This window comes from Somniosus microcephalus, chromosome 5 (assembly GCF_052327205.1).
Source record: "Somniosus microcephalus isolate GS21.2 chromosome 5, FLI_Smic_1.0, whole genome shotgun sequence".
In the NCBI taxonomy this organism is placed as follows: domain Eukaryota; kingdom Metazoa; phylum Chordata; class Chondrichthyes; order Squaliformes; family Somniosidae; genus Somniosus; species Somniosus microcephalus.
Window position 1 is genome coordinate 210,326,720 of NC_140991.1, and position 15,165 is coordinate 210,341,884.

At 36.2% G+C, this 15,165-nt stretch overlaps 2 protein-coding genes across 2 annotated transcripts in view; both read left to right on the forward strand.

Moving 5' to 3' along the window:
• The window catches only part of LOC147117555 (homeobox protein Hox-A3), a 34,109-nt gene that overhangs the window by 972 nt on the left and 17,972 nt on the right, over window positions 1-15,165 (forward strand). The gene's annotated exons all lie outside the window — the stretch shown is intronic.
• LOC147117556 (homeobox protein Hox-A4) lies at window positions 4,878-10,904 on the forward strand. The gene is made up of 2 exons (XM_085988642.1): window positions 4,878-9,424; window positions 9,778-10,904. Exons 1-2 carry the CDS (start codon window positions 9,007-9,009, stop codon window positions 10,101-10,103), a joined length of 744 nt encoding a protein of 247 aa, XP_085844768.1. The 5' UTR covers window positions 4,878-9,006; the 3' UTR covers window positions 10,104-10,904.

Genomic DNA, 15,165 nt, shown 5'->3' on the forward strand with positions numbered 1-15,165 from the left:
ACATTGTTTTGGTGAATTGCAGGTTTCCCACAGTTGTGACTGACGAACCATAAACTTTATGACCGGTTTTTCATTCTTTGAAGCTTCCGCTAGTCTAGTGTGTATAAGGAGAACTGCTTGAAGATTTAGCGTTTCTAAACAAAAAATGCAAATTTTAATAAATGTGGAAGATGTTCCTTAGTTTCTATGGGTATTCAATGTTTCTCTATATGGACAAATCTTGTAGTATAGGAAGTAGAGATAGCAGACGGCCACACGGTTAAAAGGGATAACACGGTTGAAAGCAATTACCCTCCAGAATTTCTACTCAAAACATTCCACTGCAATTAGGTTCGTTTTACGATGTGCTATAAAGATCCAACAGTAAATAAAGGAAATCGGCCCCTGTATCAGTACAGCAGTTCCGGATCGGCCATGTCAATCGTGTCAATCTGTTGTAATTTCCTTTGTATTAGTTTACATTTAAATATGACAGTTTAATATATCATCTGTCCAAGTCACTTAAATACCTTTTATAACAAGACGAAACAATCTTTAGTATCACTCAGCGCTAGAGTGCCATTCAGACTAACATTGCATATCAGTTGTAAGACTTACAATTGATTTTAGTGTAATTGCTATCCTAAACATTAATGATTGTGTTATTTCGTTTCAAATTGCACAAAGGTTTGTGCTTTCGAAATATTTATGTTATCTCTAAAACTTTGCAGTCTAAAAATCCGAGACTCCAAAAGGGGGTGGGGAGGGGCGGGGGGGGGGGGGGCACAATGTGTATTCAAAGGATCAAATATGTAAATGTTTATCTAAACTGCGTAATCATATACGTATACACAATGTAGATATTCTGTGGGAACCGATGAAAAGATAAAGTATAGTTATGGGGTTCTTTTCTAGAAATACTGAATCCCTGACCTTTCCTTCATCAAGCAGGGAGCTATATATTCCCCAAACGTAGAGATTGTCTTGTTTCTGCATTTAACAAACAAGCTGTGTGTGTGTTAGAGAGAGAGGGAGTTCAATACTTTCTGAAGAGAACTGTGTGGAATTGTCTTTCAGAAGATCTTTTTCTATGGTTGGGGCTGCCATCGTACATGTATGTAAGCTGATGCAATTTTATGGGGGGGCGGCGGTTATGGGGGTGCATTTTACAAATGTTTCCTCAAGAAGCCTTTTCACGAAAGAAAGACATGCTATGCAGTGTAAAACCCATCTGTTCCATAGGTCAAACATAAATTATCAATAAATTCTTCAATTTCTGTCACAACGGAGGGTTTAATCTGAAATCGCAGTGAATCAGTTTCCCCTCCAAAATCTCTGTTACAATGAATAAATATGATTGGCCAGTCTAAATATAAATGCAAGGTCTTTGCTCTTTCTTACATTAAGCTATTGCCAAAGTTTTGGTTGAGGCACTTAACCCAGAGCTATCACATATCATATCTATACCTACCCTTTAACACGCCGTCTCATTAATCAGTGGCTAAAATAAAAAGTAGCTACTGTACGGTTTCGCCAACAATTCTCTGAAGCGTATCGCGGGAAAAAAATACAAATGTAAAACAGCTAAAAAGTTGTGAGTAGTAAAATAAAGAGATGGTCGCCATAAAATCTGGAATGCGACGTGCTTACGTTTCATCTGTGCTAAGGGCACCGAAAGGACAGCACATTTTTCAATAGCAATCTATGCTAGTTTGTCTTTTGGACACAATAGAATTTTCCCTAAGCATTGCAAATGAGCTTCTTCAACAAATCCAGAGCAGGACGTACTGATAGTTTAACGTAGTTTCCTATTTGTAAACCTGCGCAGCTGCATATTATGTGGTGAAGCTTCTCGGGCCCCCTTTCAGCGAATTTAGGGGGCTCCGCAGCATTGTGATTTCCTATTTATGAGCAAAGTAACAGATAATTGATTTGGCGTTCATTAGCGCAGTAAAAGATCTTAAAGAGTAAGCCTTAATGCTGCTTCTTTTGTATATGAACACGATACGTTACAGTACAAATCACTATGAGCAAAATAAATAGAAATGCATGTGTGATAATATCGTCATGCACATGATAATTTAATATTACCCAATATTGAAGCTGGATAAATATTTTACAGACTGGTTTTCTTTTTAAATTATATTTACTGTATCTGTCTGACTTTTAGCGATCTAGTTAGTTATCAAACAGAATCCTTTGCATTCTATATATTGCTATGAAGGTTTTTTAACAGAAAGTAATACACTTATATAGGTTTCAGTGGTTGTATCATATTCATATTTTATTTCTTGCATTTGTTTTGCATGATGTCCTTTGGTACTCACCATTTATGAAATTAACTGCTATTCAGCAGGCAAAAAAATACAACGTAAGGACGCAAATTGTTACTAAATAGTCTGCCAAGAATTTCCCAGCATTAAAGTTTTAGCTGCAACATGACTTTGTAGAAATAGAGGACTCGTTAAGTCTTCCTGGAATGGATTCATTAATAACTGCTGTGTTTACTTGAATGCAAGATATTGCAATACACAGCTGAAGGATTGCATTGATATCATTCCATCATACTATAGTCGGTATGGGGAGAAAAAACACATGAACCCACTAAATAAACCCATTGTGTTTTATTTTTTTTTATCAGAGACAGGTCGTTTCATAAAATAAGGGACAAAAGTAATTATCAGCAACACACTACTTCTCTACATAACATATTATTACATAACAGTAATAATAGCAATATGAATTACATATATATATGTATTTGTATTTGTCAACGTCGTAGTTCTCTTGAAGAAATTGACACGTTGGAGCAAATCTTTTAAACAAAGTGCACATAGAATCAATACACAAAAGCAAAATTAAACAATATTTATTATTTTATCCGTCTTCATTTGATATTTTGTTATTGCTTCATTTAATGCTTGCAGTTACGATATAAGCTAATTAATATTGCACTTTTTTCTTAGAGGAGTGTCATTAAAATAATCTGTCTTTGGCACAGAAAAAAATATGCACCACCCTTCCCATTTTTACCAAAATATGCAATTTGAATAGTGGGTTATTTCCTTGTTCCAGGGTTTTGTGTTGCTTAAATCTAAGAGGGTATGTATTCAGGAAAGAGAGAGAGAGAGAGAATTACAGGAAAATGTATCTGCACACTCTGCGACTCACCAGCAGAGCTCGCTTTAGACCAAGTTCACAGTCATATGATATTAGCATGGACTGGGAGCTCACGCGTCCATTGTTCTATCAGTGCAACAGAAAAGGACGGAAATACTAAAATAGACTCATAAGCTTAATGAATTGTTTTTTTTTGCTGTACTATCTATAATTACATCGGTTGGCCGCTTCAGTAAAAACTTACCCACTTTGGCATATCCAACTAAATGGAAGAGCACTTGAATAAACAGCTTGCAGACAGTTGAGGTTCATGCCATTTTTGAGATTAAAGAAAGGTTTCACTTATGGGGGGACGGGGACGGAGGGTGGGGGCGGACGAGCAGGGGGGTGGGGACGATGCCTTCACCATTCCCAAACCTGAAATTAGCAGTACATCATGAAAATAGTGAACGAAAGGGGATATTATTTGAGTCCTCAGTGGTGCTTTGAAAAAAGGCTCCCTGTACCGTGGTTGGTAGGGCGGTACAACTGTAGGTCAAAAAGTTGAGGGTCAAAAGTTTACGTCTTGCACGACTTGTAATCATCTGCTCAGACAGAGTTTGATGTCAATGTTATAGTGCGATCTTGACTATCAGCACAAAAGATAAAATAGCTTTGAGTTACTCGTGTATCATACTATGGACTCCAGGTGAACCCTAGCGACTGAACGACCTCAATTACTGACGAAAGGAAAGAAAAAAATATTCTTTTCATGATCGAGACACGTTGTATTTCATCTTGAAAAATCGACCACGGTAATTTTTCTATCTGCTGTGTATGTGCAGCAGGTAAACATTTAGCAACTGTACAAAAAATTAAGAGACTTTTCACGTAAAAAGAAATCGAATTGTTTTATTTAGATTCGCCTTTTTACGCGTCGAATGTCGCTTTTTAGAGATTGGAATACAGCAGCCGTCTGCCTATCAAATTACACCACACAACAGTGTACACCGTCTAACTCAAGGCAAAGATCGGCATCAATTGGTTTAGATTCACAAACATTTCCCCAGATTCTGAACCCGTTTTAAAAATACCGAAACACTGGTGCTAATTTAGAATGAATGAACATTTCAAAAGTACATATGTTTGAATTGATATCTAATTTAAATCATCTAGTTTGAAATATATATGACCTATTTTGTATTTCTTTCAGTTCCGTTTAAATGGTACAAGAATACTCGCAGGCTCGCCTCGATAGAATGTCTGACATTTGAAAAAAAAGTTCCTTGTCTAAAATGTAGGAATAATATTTATGTAAAGGTACTCAAGCGCTTTTATTCATTTTAATAACTATCTGACAGTGCCTTTCCCTCTTATTTTCTCACTGCTAAAATACATTTCAACAATAATATAAAAAACCGTCAGCCTAACAAACATTGTAACGTTATTCCTAATGTAAATAAAATGTTACAATTTAAAATTAGCTGTGGCTCCTAAGGTTTAAAGTAAACGACTGAAGCCCATTCAACGTGGTTTGAGAGAGTTTAGCATGTAAGAACAAGGACAAATTTTGTTTGTGGCATCATATCCTTTACAGATTATTGTAACCCAGATATAACATTTGATATCAAACGTAATCGTTTAGCTGCACCTTTTCCGTTTAGTTGCAATCAAGATAAGGGTCAAATGTACTTCACTTAAAGATGCTACAAGAAAGTGTAAAGCCATATGAGCTTATAAAGTTTTAATTTTATATCACTTCATTCTCACTCTCTATATTAGACATATTGCGAGTAACGAGATACAACATTTCTTACATATCTATTTCGTAGGGCAATAGTATTGTTCTTCTACTCTGTGGACCTGGAGAATGCGAACCTTCGAAAACATAATAATTCGCACACAGGTAATGGATCAGTAAATAAAAAGAACACAATATGCAGAGATAAACGAAAATAATGTTTATTCCGAGCTGTTCACAATATACATCATATCCTAAAAGTTGCAAAAGACCAATCATTTAATAGCTGAGGCTACAAGAAATGCATTATTCAATAGGTTAAGAAGCCATGTTTATTCGCAGTCCATAGATATTTTCCAAAAAATCGCATTCCACTTGAAATGTACATTGATTTAAAATACAGACTTATGCATGTATGGATAGATAGGGAGAGAGGTTGACAGAGAAATAAACAGACGGATAGAAATGTCGTAGATTTAGATGAAAGAGTACTGCATTTTATAGTAGAGAAAATAATAAAAAAATCCATTATATATAATCTGACCTTTTTTCTCCTTGAGAAAATGGGAAACTTATTTCAAACGAATAATTTCGTTTTGCTAAATTGACACTTGTTACTAGAATAGTTTGTAAGACATTGAAACGTATTCATAAGCGGTAAACCATGGATTAGGGTCATTAGGTTGATGAAATTGAAAAATATGGATTCTTGTCAATGTTTTAAAACTGAAGATTGCAAATTAAATATAATTTTGCCCTAAAACAACAAAATTATTTTAGGACTCGATTTAAAAAAAAATCAGCCTGCTTAAGTTTGGAACCCTGTAGCACACAGATGGAGGCACAAAGGAGAGATTTGAAATGAAATGCAGATGTATTGGTAAAACAAGGCAGCCCTTTGTGTAACTTTTTTTGCAAGTTAAATTAATTTCAAATTCCAAAAACAAATTGTCTAATTACAGAAGCCGTTAAATGTTATTCAATATGTCTCCACTTTAATTGCTTTCTGTGAGTCATCAAACAAAACATTACACATCTATTGATTTTTACTGGAAACCGGGCGCATTTTATTTACAAACATTTAAAGACGGTTACCGAATGGGCTATTGAAACACTCAGGGCTGCATAGAAACCACTCATTTTGCCTAGTTTCCCCCTCCACAAAGGTAATGACCTGGGCAAAACACCCTGATATTTGAAAGAGCACTATAGGCCTTTTAGAAATGGCTAAGTCCAAGGCCGAGGTGAAATTCAGGTCACCGCGTCTAACAAATATGAAAATGTCGCCTCACGAATGGCACGCCTTGTTACTTAACAAAGACTGTCAATGTATAAGATTAATAAGAAACAAAATGCACACGGTGTCACTTTTCGGTCACTTCCAAACTTAGCTTAGCGTATCCCTTACGAAATCTCATTTCATTGAATAAAATCTTTTGTTTTGTTTCCCGTGTTGAAGTCCAATAAACGCACAGTTGTGCAGCTCTGTGGGATGTGGTGCAAACCTGCTCGAAGATGCATCTTCCAAATGTACATTTTATTTGTTTTATTTTGTTTGTGAGTCGGACACCGGCTGTTTTAGCCATATGTCCAAGACAGAATTCGAAAACAATCACATTTTCACCATGGTACAATCTATCTGATAAACCCCGAGCAGTGCTGACGGATTCAGACGGTAAATGAAGAAATTATGACACTCTTTATCATCTAAACTGCTGATTTGCTGTTCGGAGGAGAATTAAAACTGGTAAAGTCTAATTTCTGATTTATCAAACCGCGAAAGAAATCTTCCCTTCAATGCTTCAGGTCTTGGATGATCTTTTATGTAAAACAGATTTCATAATCTCGACACTTTCTAAAGTGTAAATTTGATACAAGCTCTTAAAACACACACGTTTTCGAAATGTCGTAAAAAGAGTTAACTTTGCCTTTCGCTTTAAAATGGCTGTAAATCTACCCTTGCAGTAAAAATGTCAAATGTGCACGCAGGCGAGGTAACACTTGGGGGTCCTGGCTCCATCTCTGTTTATTATGAAAAAACTGCAGAGGCGACTGACCTGCATTTGCTCGTTCTCAGTAATGCCTCGTGTTTATGCGATAAGAACCTTTATATCCCATTTTTCTACAAACCGCTTAAATACACACATTGCCCCAGCTAATTGCTCGACTGCGTTTACAGGCAAGTTACGTGGTCAGAGCAAAACGATGCACATCACCCCTGTCAAAGAGAAAAAAAACACATTTTTGGAAAGTTGAATTTTATGGGCATTTTTTTGCGAAAAGGGAGTTTTTAGTAACATCATTTGGACCAGTTTCGTAACCTATTATGACTGACCTAAATATAAACATTTACTCAAGATGTTCTTGGTGAATAAACCAAATCGTACAAAATATTAAGTCTGTTACCATGCAAATCTTCCCTACATAGTCCCTTTGTATAGTGAGTAGTGGAAATAAACGTGTTCATTACACCGAAAGGCAACTGATTTTACTGCTAGATATTTATTTGAAAGCGTTCTAATGGACGATTACACTGTGCAGCAAAACAGGGTGGGTTGGTAAATGTACCCTACAAACTATGTGTTGTAATGGTTGAAGAGGGTTCATTCTAATGAAATGTTAGCTTGTATGTCCGGATACAGTATATCGTCCAAACATTAAAACAGGGTTTTATAATGCGTCCTTGATTGACAAGAGCTCATGTTGTGAATCGATTATATTTCAGGGAAGAAAGCATATTGCATATGACTACTTTGAAAAAATAACGTGCAGTGCACCTAAATTGTCACTTTTCTATTTAGTCAATTTCATATTGCGTGCCGTTTGAGGTAGATATTAATTCAAACATAAAACATTATGTAATTTTAATCACGTTAACTAATATGACAAGCTAATTAGTTTGCAAAATTTTACGGCAGGGTATCTTTGCTTCTGAAAAAAGGAAGTAAACATTAGAAGGCGTTACCAATTACTGCTGGTGTTTTACATGTTTCTGAAACGGATTACATTTATTGAAGTAACAAATTATACTATATGCAGACTTAATCGTGTGAATATGTTAGAATCACCTGAAATGTAATTGATGTATTCAGGATTTAGTTATGTAAGGAGTTTGAAATGAGCAGTTTTGTTCCAAAATTCAAATGTACAACACAAGATGTGTGTTACATGCCTTAGAATAGAGCTCCATTCAAATTAATCGTTTTACTAAATAGTTGTGTGTTTGTGCATTTAAAAAAATGCGATCAGTATCTACTTTTACTGGGTATCTCAACTAATAGAATGTTCGTTTCTATAATTTTATTTTATGCAGATGAATTAAAGAAGAGCTAAAAATAATCTCGCAGAACAGTATTTTGCTAAATAAGTCACATTGCAATCGAACAAGTAAATGATAGTATATTGTAATCAAAATTTATTATGCCGAGTAAGAATCTCAATTGATTACATAAATGCAGTAAATGGACAAAATCCTCTAACGTTGCCTTAGTTATTTAGCACTTCGGCATATACTTTGAATATACATTAAGCTCTGCAATGAGATATTCGATCTTATCTAAGACTTAAAAATACTCGTGTTTTATTAAAATAAACCAAGTATTTTCGCAATTTTATTGAAATTCTTCTTGTAAGGGCTGAATCTCAGAATGCCTTTGACAGAATCTATTACAGCAGAAAGGGCAAGCGAGTGTGTTGAACTCTCGTAGTTATTTTCCCAACAGTCTTATATTTTTCCCCGAGAAAGCACTGAAACATGTTTTGTAGGGAAGCATTCTCAGAAAAGAGTAAACTATTTCGGACAGTAGCAGATCTCTAGCTGATACTATCTTGTGATTTTTTTCCCGTCAACATACATTTTCAAATATTAGCATTCGATAAAACATCATTACCCATTTAGATGATTTTAAAATTAGTGTTTTCCTGATTGTTGCCGTTTCTTTTCTTTCTATGCGACAACATAATTTCAGGGGAAACGAGATTTTGAATGATAATATGGAATTTTTGACTGGACTCCATGCATTCATCATTGGTGTATTTCCTTATCCGGGGCCCACAGCCACTCATCCCATTGGCTGCTTACATCACATGGACAGCTAACTTTATACACTTGACAGCAAGTAGGAGGGTTTTATGGAACAGAAAAACGACAACGCGAGAAAAATTAGTATTTTGCACTTCAGAAATTAATGACCATGAGTTCGTTTTTGATAAACTCCAACTACGTTGAGCCAAAATTTCCACCTTGTGAGGAATATTCTCAAAATAACTACATACCAAGCCAATCTCCTGAATACTACGAGCGGCCGCGGGACCCTGGATTCCATCATGAGGCACTATACCCACAATCAAACTACCCAGAGCCGACCTACAGCTTCAACAATGTCCAAGGCACTGGCAACCAAGACATGTCGCAAAGGGGTCATGTGCAGTCGCAGGCTAGCCTCCAAAATCACATACCGAGACAGAATCAGCTTTGTGAAGTGGTCCCAATAGCCACACCAGCTTTGTGTAGCCAGAATGCGAAAAATCCCACTGCCCAGAAAGGTACTCTCAGCAAAGAGCCCATAGTTTACCCGTGGATGAAGAAAATTCACGTTACCACCGGTAAGTAACTAAAGCTAACTGAAACAATTAAAATTCACTTGGAATCGGATGTGCGGAACCCTTTCTGTAACTAGCCCTTTCATGAGATTTACGATCACCTAACTGTTAGGTCGGTAATTACAGCGCCCATAAATTTGATTGCCCTGGCTCTTGCTCCTGGCCATGTGTCTTTGATGCTTTTCTAACCTAAATACCCAGAGCCATTTTATTGAAGTAGATTGTTCTCCGTTGTCAGAGCACTTTGAAAAAAAAGTCTTGTCTTTTATAACCTTCATTCACGTGCATCTAATCCCATTGTCAGATTCGTGCCTGTGTCTGTATTTATGTTTGGTTACTTTTTTTGTTTTGTTCAGTGAACCCAAATTACACTGGAGGAGAGCCCAAACGGTCTCGAACTGCTTATACGAGACAACAAGTCTTAGAGCTGGAGAAGGAGTTCCATTTTAACCGTTACCTAACCAGGCGTCGACGCATTGAGATTGCACACACTCTTTGCCTGTCTGAACGCCAGGTGAAGATCTGGTTTCAGAACAGAAGGATGAAATGGAAGAAAGATCACAAACTGCCTAACACTAAGATGCGTTCTGCTAGCTCATCATCTTCTACAAGCCAGCAAACACAAGTATCCTCCCAGGGCCCACAGCCAGATGGTTCAGCACCAAATTCATCAAGCCTATAGCTGCTTCGAGTCTCCAACCCCTCTCCCACAACATAGTTTGGACCAAAATGTGTTTGCCACATAACTGACTTGAATGTGGAGGGATTTCTTGCAGTGAGAATTTTCTTCCAGGGTAGATGCTGTTAACCCCAAAAGGACAGGCATTTCTATTGTGTTAACCCATTCTCTGCAGACTTTCAAAGTGTTTTCTGTTTGATTGGGTACATTCTGTATCCTTCATTACCTCCACATGAACCGATGCTTGGTTCTGTCAAAGTGGCTGCTTCCATGATATTCAAAACAAAAAGAGCAAAGGACAGTGAATAATAGATATTGTGAGGAACTGTAAGCGTCATAATTTCAACTAGTGTAGTCTGTTGGAATATTTGTGAGAATTTAAGAATAAATCTGTTTTAGAAAATGAGAAAGGCAGCAATATGTGTGGATGTGGAAAATGGTTTTAGAGCGAATAAACTGTCCAGATGCTACATATATAGAAAATAAATTATGTCGCCAGCGTTATTTAAGGTGTTTTTTTATTTTAAACCTGTATCCTCTATATAGTTGTGGTACTGATATCAGTATAACGAATGCGCAAGGATCTTATCCAGAGATTTCAGACGAGTCATTGTATATTTAACAATTTTGGTACAGTCCAAACTGTGACGAAACCGTACAAATCATTGGTAAGATTTGTGTATTTTTCTGTGGATATTTCAGTGTGCTATGTGCAGTGCCAAATGTTGCTAAAACGAAAGACATAAATTACAGTGTAAAAATAAAGCCCCGGGCTTTAAATAAAATGTTAATTCGTGGATCATCTCTGTTCGTATGTGTATAATTTACTTCCAGTCAGGATTTAGCAAACACACAGAGAATAAGACTTTTTCGACTCGAAAACGTGACTATGCATATGTGTTTTGTTTTGACTATATTTTTGTTCATATTCTTATTTTCAAAATAAAACCATTTTATTTAAAACCCTACTGCCAAAATATCTCGTGTGGTTCTGGAGAATAACTCGGAGAAAGAGGATAAATTACTGCCTGGATCTACAAATCATCTTTCTACAGCCTTTCCACATCAAGTTCTACGTCACCAAGTCGTAAATAATGCAGTAAAATGTGAGGCGATCAAATAATAAGTCATCTATAAGGTGGCGAACACGGCCTTTTATAGCCTTAAATGTTATATTTTTGATCCTGGAATACAGTGAAGTCATGTGGGATTATTTTTAGCTTGACTTTCTCATACTGTTGTGCTTTCTCATACATTACAGAATTTAACGTGGCAATGACATTTTAAACATAAAAAAATACAATCAATGCTTATTTTATTACTTGTAATATATGGCCAATAAAACATAAACTGCAGGAGTAAATATTCGAATATATACTGTGACGTAATTTTGTTAATCTTGGGGAAAAGGGCGCTAAACAATTTCACTGAACATAAACTTCTAGTTCTAAAATTATAGACTATGGTAAATTCTAATATGATCAATGTTATTGATTGCTTGAAGACAGCACAAGTATCAGGCTTCCTGAAAAAAGTGTACATCGGAGATTTCTTTGTGCAACAAACAATGCACTTCTTCAAAACCATGTTATCGATTTTGATATATCTGTATGTCCTAGCAACCAGTTAAAAATCACAGCAGAAAAATTCGTTCATAGCTTTTCGTTTCCTCGTCAACTAGTATGGATAATCAGAACAAACAATATCAATGCACAGAATGCACCACGTTAGCGGTGGGAAAAATACACTTTTTTCCATTAAACATATTGGATGTATTTCCCCCTAAAACTATTTTGTCTAAAAACTGGAATGCTCTGTAATTATGTAAAATTGCTCACGAATAATGTATTCAGAACCTTCGGTAGGAATTACACGAAATAGACACAATTTCCCCATTTCAGCTTCTTTACAGAGAGAGAGATATTTTGCTGCGAACTATACAAATATTTTGTTTTTACAAATGGCAAACAACAACTGCTAACATTATCAGGCATAGACTTTCTTAAATATGTTTTGTATAATAGCTTTAAGACGAGTGCAAAAGTATATGGAAAGACAAAGAATAGTACGCTGAGAAAATTCAACCCCATTAGGCAGTCGTGCTTGCTTATCTGTAAAAGGAATTTTAAACAGATTGAAAATACCAGATTTTACCCAGAATCATTAATCACCTCATTCAATAAATACTTCTTTGTATACTTCAACAGCAAGTCTGAAGGGCGTTCTTTTGGAAAAGTGTGTGTGGACACACTGGATTCTCCCGAATAAAATGTGGCCATCTCGACGCACACCATGTTTTCCCCCCCCTTGGAACAGTTCTGGAGTTTCTTGCTGGACAATGTTTATTACCACAGAAAATTATAAAACGCATATTGTCAAAGGCAAAGGTAATTTACAGTATTTAAAGCCAGTTTTGGAAAGTACAAGTTTATTAAAGCCTATCCTTTATATGATCAAACTTTAGGCGCCTTTAGCAAATGAAAACCCGTTTGCATCTTTATTTTCTTTCTCTTTGATGTTTTTAGTTTATTGTAAATCGAACGGTCTTTTGTAATAAAAAGTTGCATTGTTTGTCAACGGCTGGACAACCAGAGTGAGTTCACCAAGAGGACAAATTTTCTGACCGATTAGCCGTTTTTAGCGGTGCAGACTGACCCCTCAAACCCTTGACCTTTAAAAAGATGGACAGTGCTCTTTCCACCATTTCCTAAGCCTGCAGATAGGAGTTTAAAGAATGTACCTCGTCATCAAAAATGTCTTTTAAAAAGTCCAAATAATATATTTTTAAAACTCATGTTTAAGTATACGGCGATACTGAGAGAAAGGTTTATATATAGCGCATTTTACTGTGTGGCATGTGTTTGTGTATAGAATACTTGGCGATGATTTATTGATTTATACGTAAGCTCGAAAAGTCCGTTTAAATACAATCTTCGTACGTGGTAAGAAACAATGCTTATTTTAAATGGTTTAGCTAATAACATTTTTATAGTTAATGGTCGTCACGATTTAAAAGAATGGATCCAATCCTTCAGTTGTTACTGTGAGATAATTCACCTATTAGGGGGCCTCCATTGTTCTGATTATTGAATAGAGGAGTAACTGGTATTTTTTCTATCAAACACATGCTTGCTTTCGAGAAACTATATCTGCGCCCGTAGCTCTTTGCAGCCAGTATTTTGGAAATGTATTCGTATTTGATTTACAAAATGATGCAACGTTTATTTTATCATTAAAAATATGTAAAGTAATGTGTAGATCTATGATTTCATCAAACTCAAAACACTACAGTTTGAGTTTAAAGCACAACTAATACAATAAACAAAATTGCCACCAACCATTACATTCACTGGGAGTATTTTTTAATCAACTGTTTGTACAACACAATGTTCCTTGTCACCCTTACATGAACTAGCCTATGCACTATGGTAATCGTGGGCTTCCTAAGACTACCAGACACAATACAAAAACGAATACACATTTGGGTGGTATAATAAAATATCGACTGTGGCTAGTGAGGGTCGATTCGGTGTCAAATTTAGCAGCCTTGCGGGGATGTAAAGTCATATATGAAAGAGTTTGCCTTACATGTGACTGTTATATATGCGGTCTCCTGTAACACTGAGCTTCAAAATCAAACTGTCAGGCGGACAATAAAGACAGCTTGAAGAAATGCCCACGAATATTGGACTGAGGCAGTTCGAACTATAGGTGACATAAATGGCAGATCTGTCAAATCTGGGATCAGCATAGGCCAGTCATTTTTGTATTACCACTTACCAGCAAGTATCCAAAGACTAAAAGAAAGCCAGAACAATAAAGATTCAAGTAAGAAGGGGCGCAAAGAGAAAAAAAACTCCACACTCCAAGATAAAGGGTCACGCGTCTCCTCTGTGTATGTATTGAAATTTTAATCTCCCTAGTCACGTGACTCATTAAATAATTAATGCAGCCGGTCCGGAATAGATATGTAGTCGTCAGTATTCGCACTAGATCTGTTTCAGTCTGATGTGAAAATGAACTTTCCTTAAAAAATAAGTCTATAATTGGAAGACCTGTCTCAGAAAGGGGAGAGGCACAAATCAGGCAAGAATTGTGGTGAGTAGTGTCTTTATGATCCTGGCTTTATTCTGTTTATATTTTTACAATACTTTTATTTCTTAAAACTGTCATAAATGTGATGAATAGCGCCCTTTAGTATTCAGATTTAAATCACGGCATGTCTGTGATGGTGTTTAGTCAGTCTCTCGCGTGTCAGTAATATTTTAGATTTTTTTCATGATTAATTGCAACAAATACAAACACATATGATGATGTTCTAGTTCACAGTATGTATGCCTGGATACCACGGTGTAGCTGTGCTGCTTTGTTCAATTTTCCTGTCGTTAATAAATCACCATCTCTTACATGCGCAGGGCTGAGAGGCAACTGTAGGCAGCAGCGTTTGTAAATGAAGAGGCACAAGCTAAATTCCTCTATGATTCATTAATTTGAGCGATTTACAATAAGTGGCAGAGTTATGGTGCTCCAGCAAATGCACTAACATATGTAATTCTGAGCAAAGTGCAGCACTTGTTCTGTCTATGTACTGCTTGCCTTGTGCGTGGAAATAATGTGCAACTATGAGCCGGACAATACACATAACACCAAAGAGTTGTACAGAAACACCTGTCTTTATTGTTGTGCTTTAGGACAAATTTCCGGCCCTGTTTATTGTCAAAATATGTTATTCATATATTTCCATAGTGTTGCTGATATAAACTTTGAACTTATTTGGACGCAATTTGTCCTCGTGAAAGAATGCATTTGTTCTTTGCAATGTTCTTGCTCTTATTTAATCGATGCATTTGATGTTGGTACCTGAGGATAGTACACCCAGAAAGCGTGCATTGTTTGCACTCATAATTAAGTACCGCTCCTAATATTTACAATAAAAGATCATTAGTAAAAGTACATAGCACTTAATTAAATGTCTCATCGCTCCAGTCAAGTACGTTTTATTATTCTTACTATTGGCTATGATCAATCAAAACAAGATAATTGCAATAGTATAACGGCTGGTACA

Coding starts and splice junctions, on each gene's coding strand:
- LOC147117556 (XM_085988642.1), top strand. CDS start 9,007: ATGACCATGAGTTCGTTTTTGATAAACTCCAACTACGTTGAGCCAAAA. Junction 9,425..9,777: donor GAAAATTCACGTTACCACCG/GTAAGTAACTAA, acceptor TGTTTTGTTCAG/TGAACCCAAATTACACTGGA.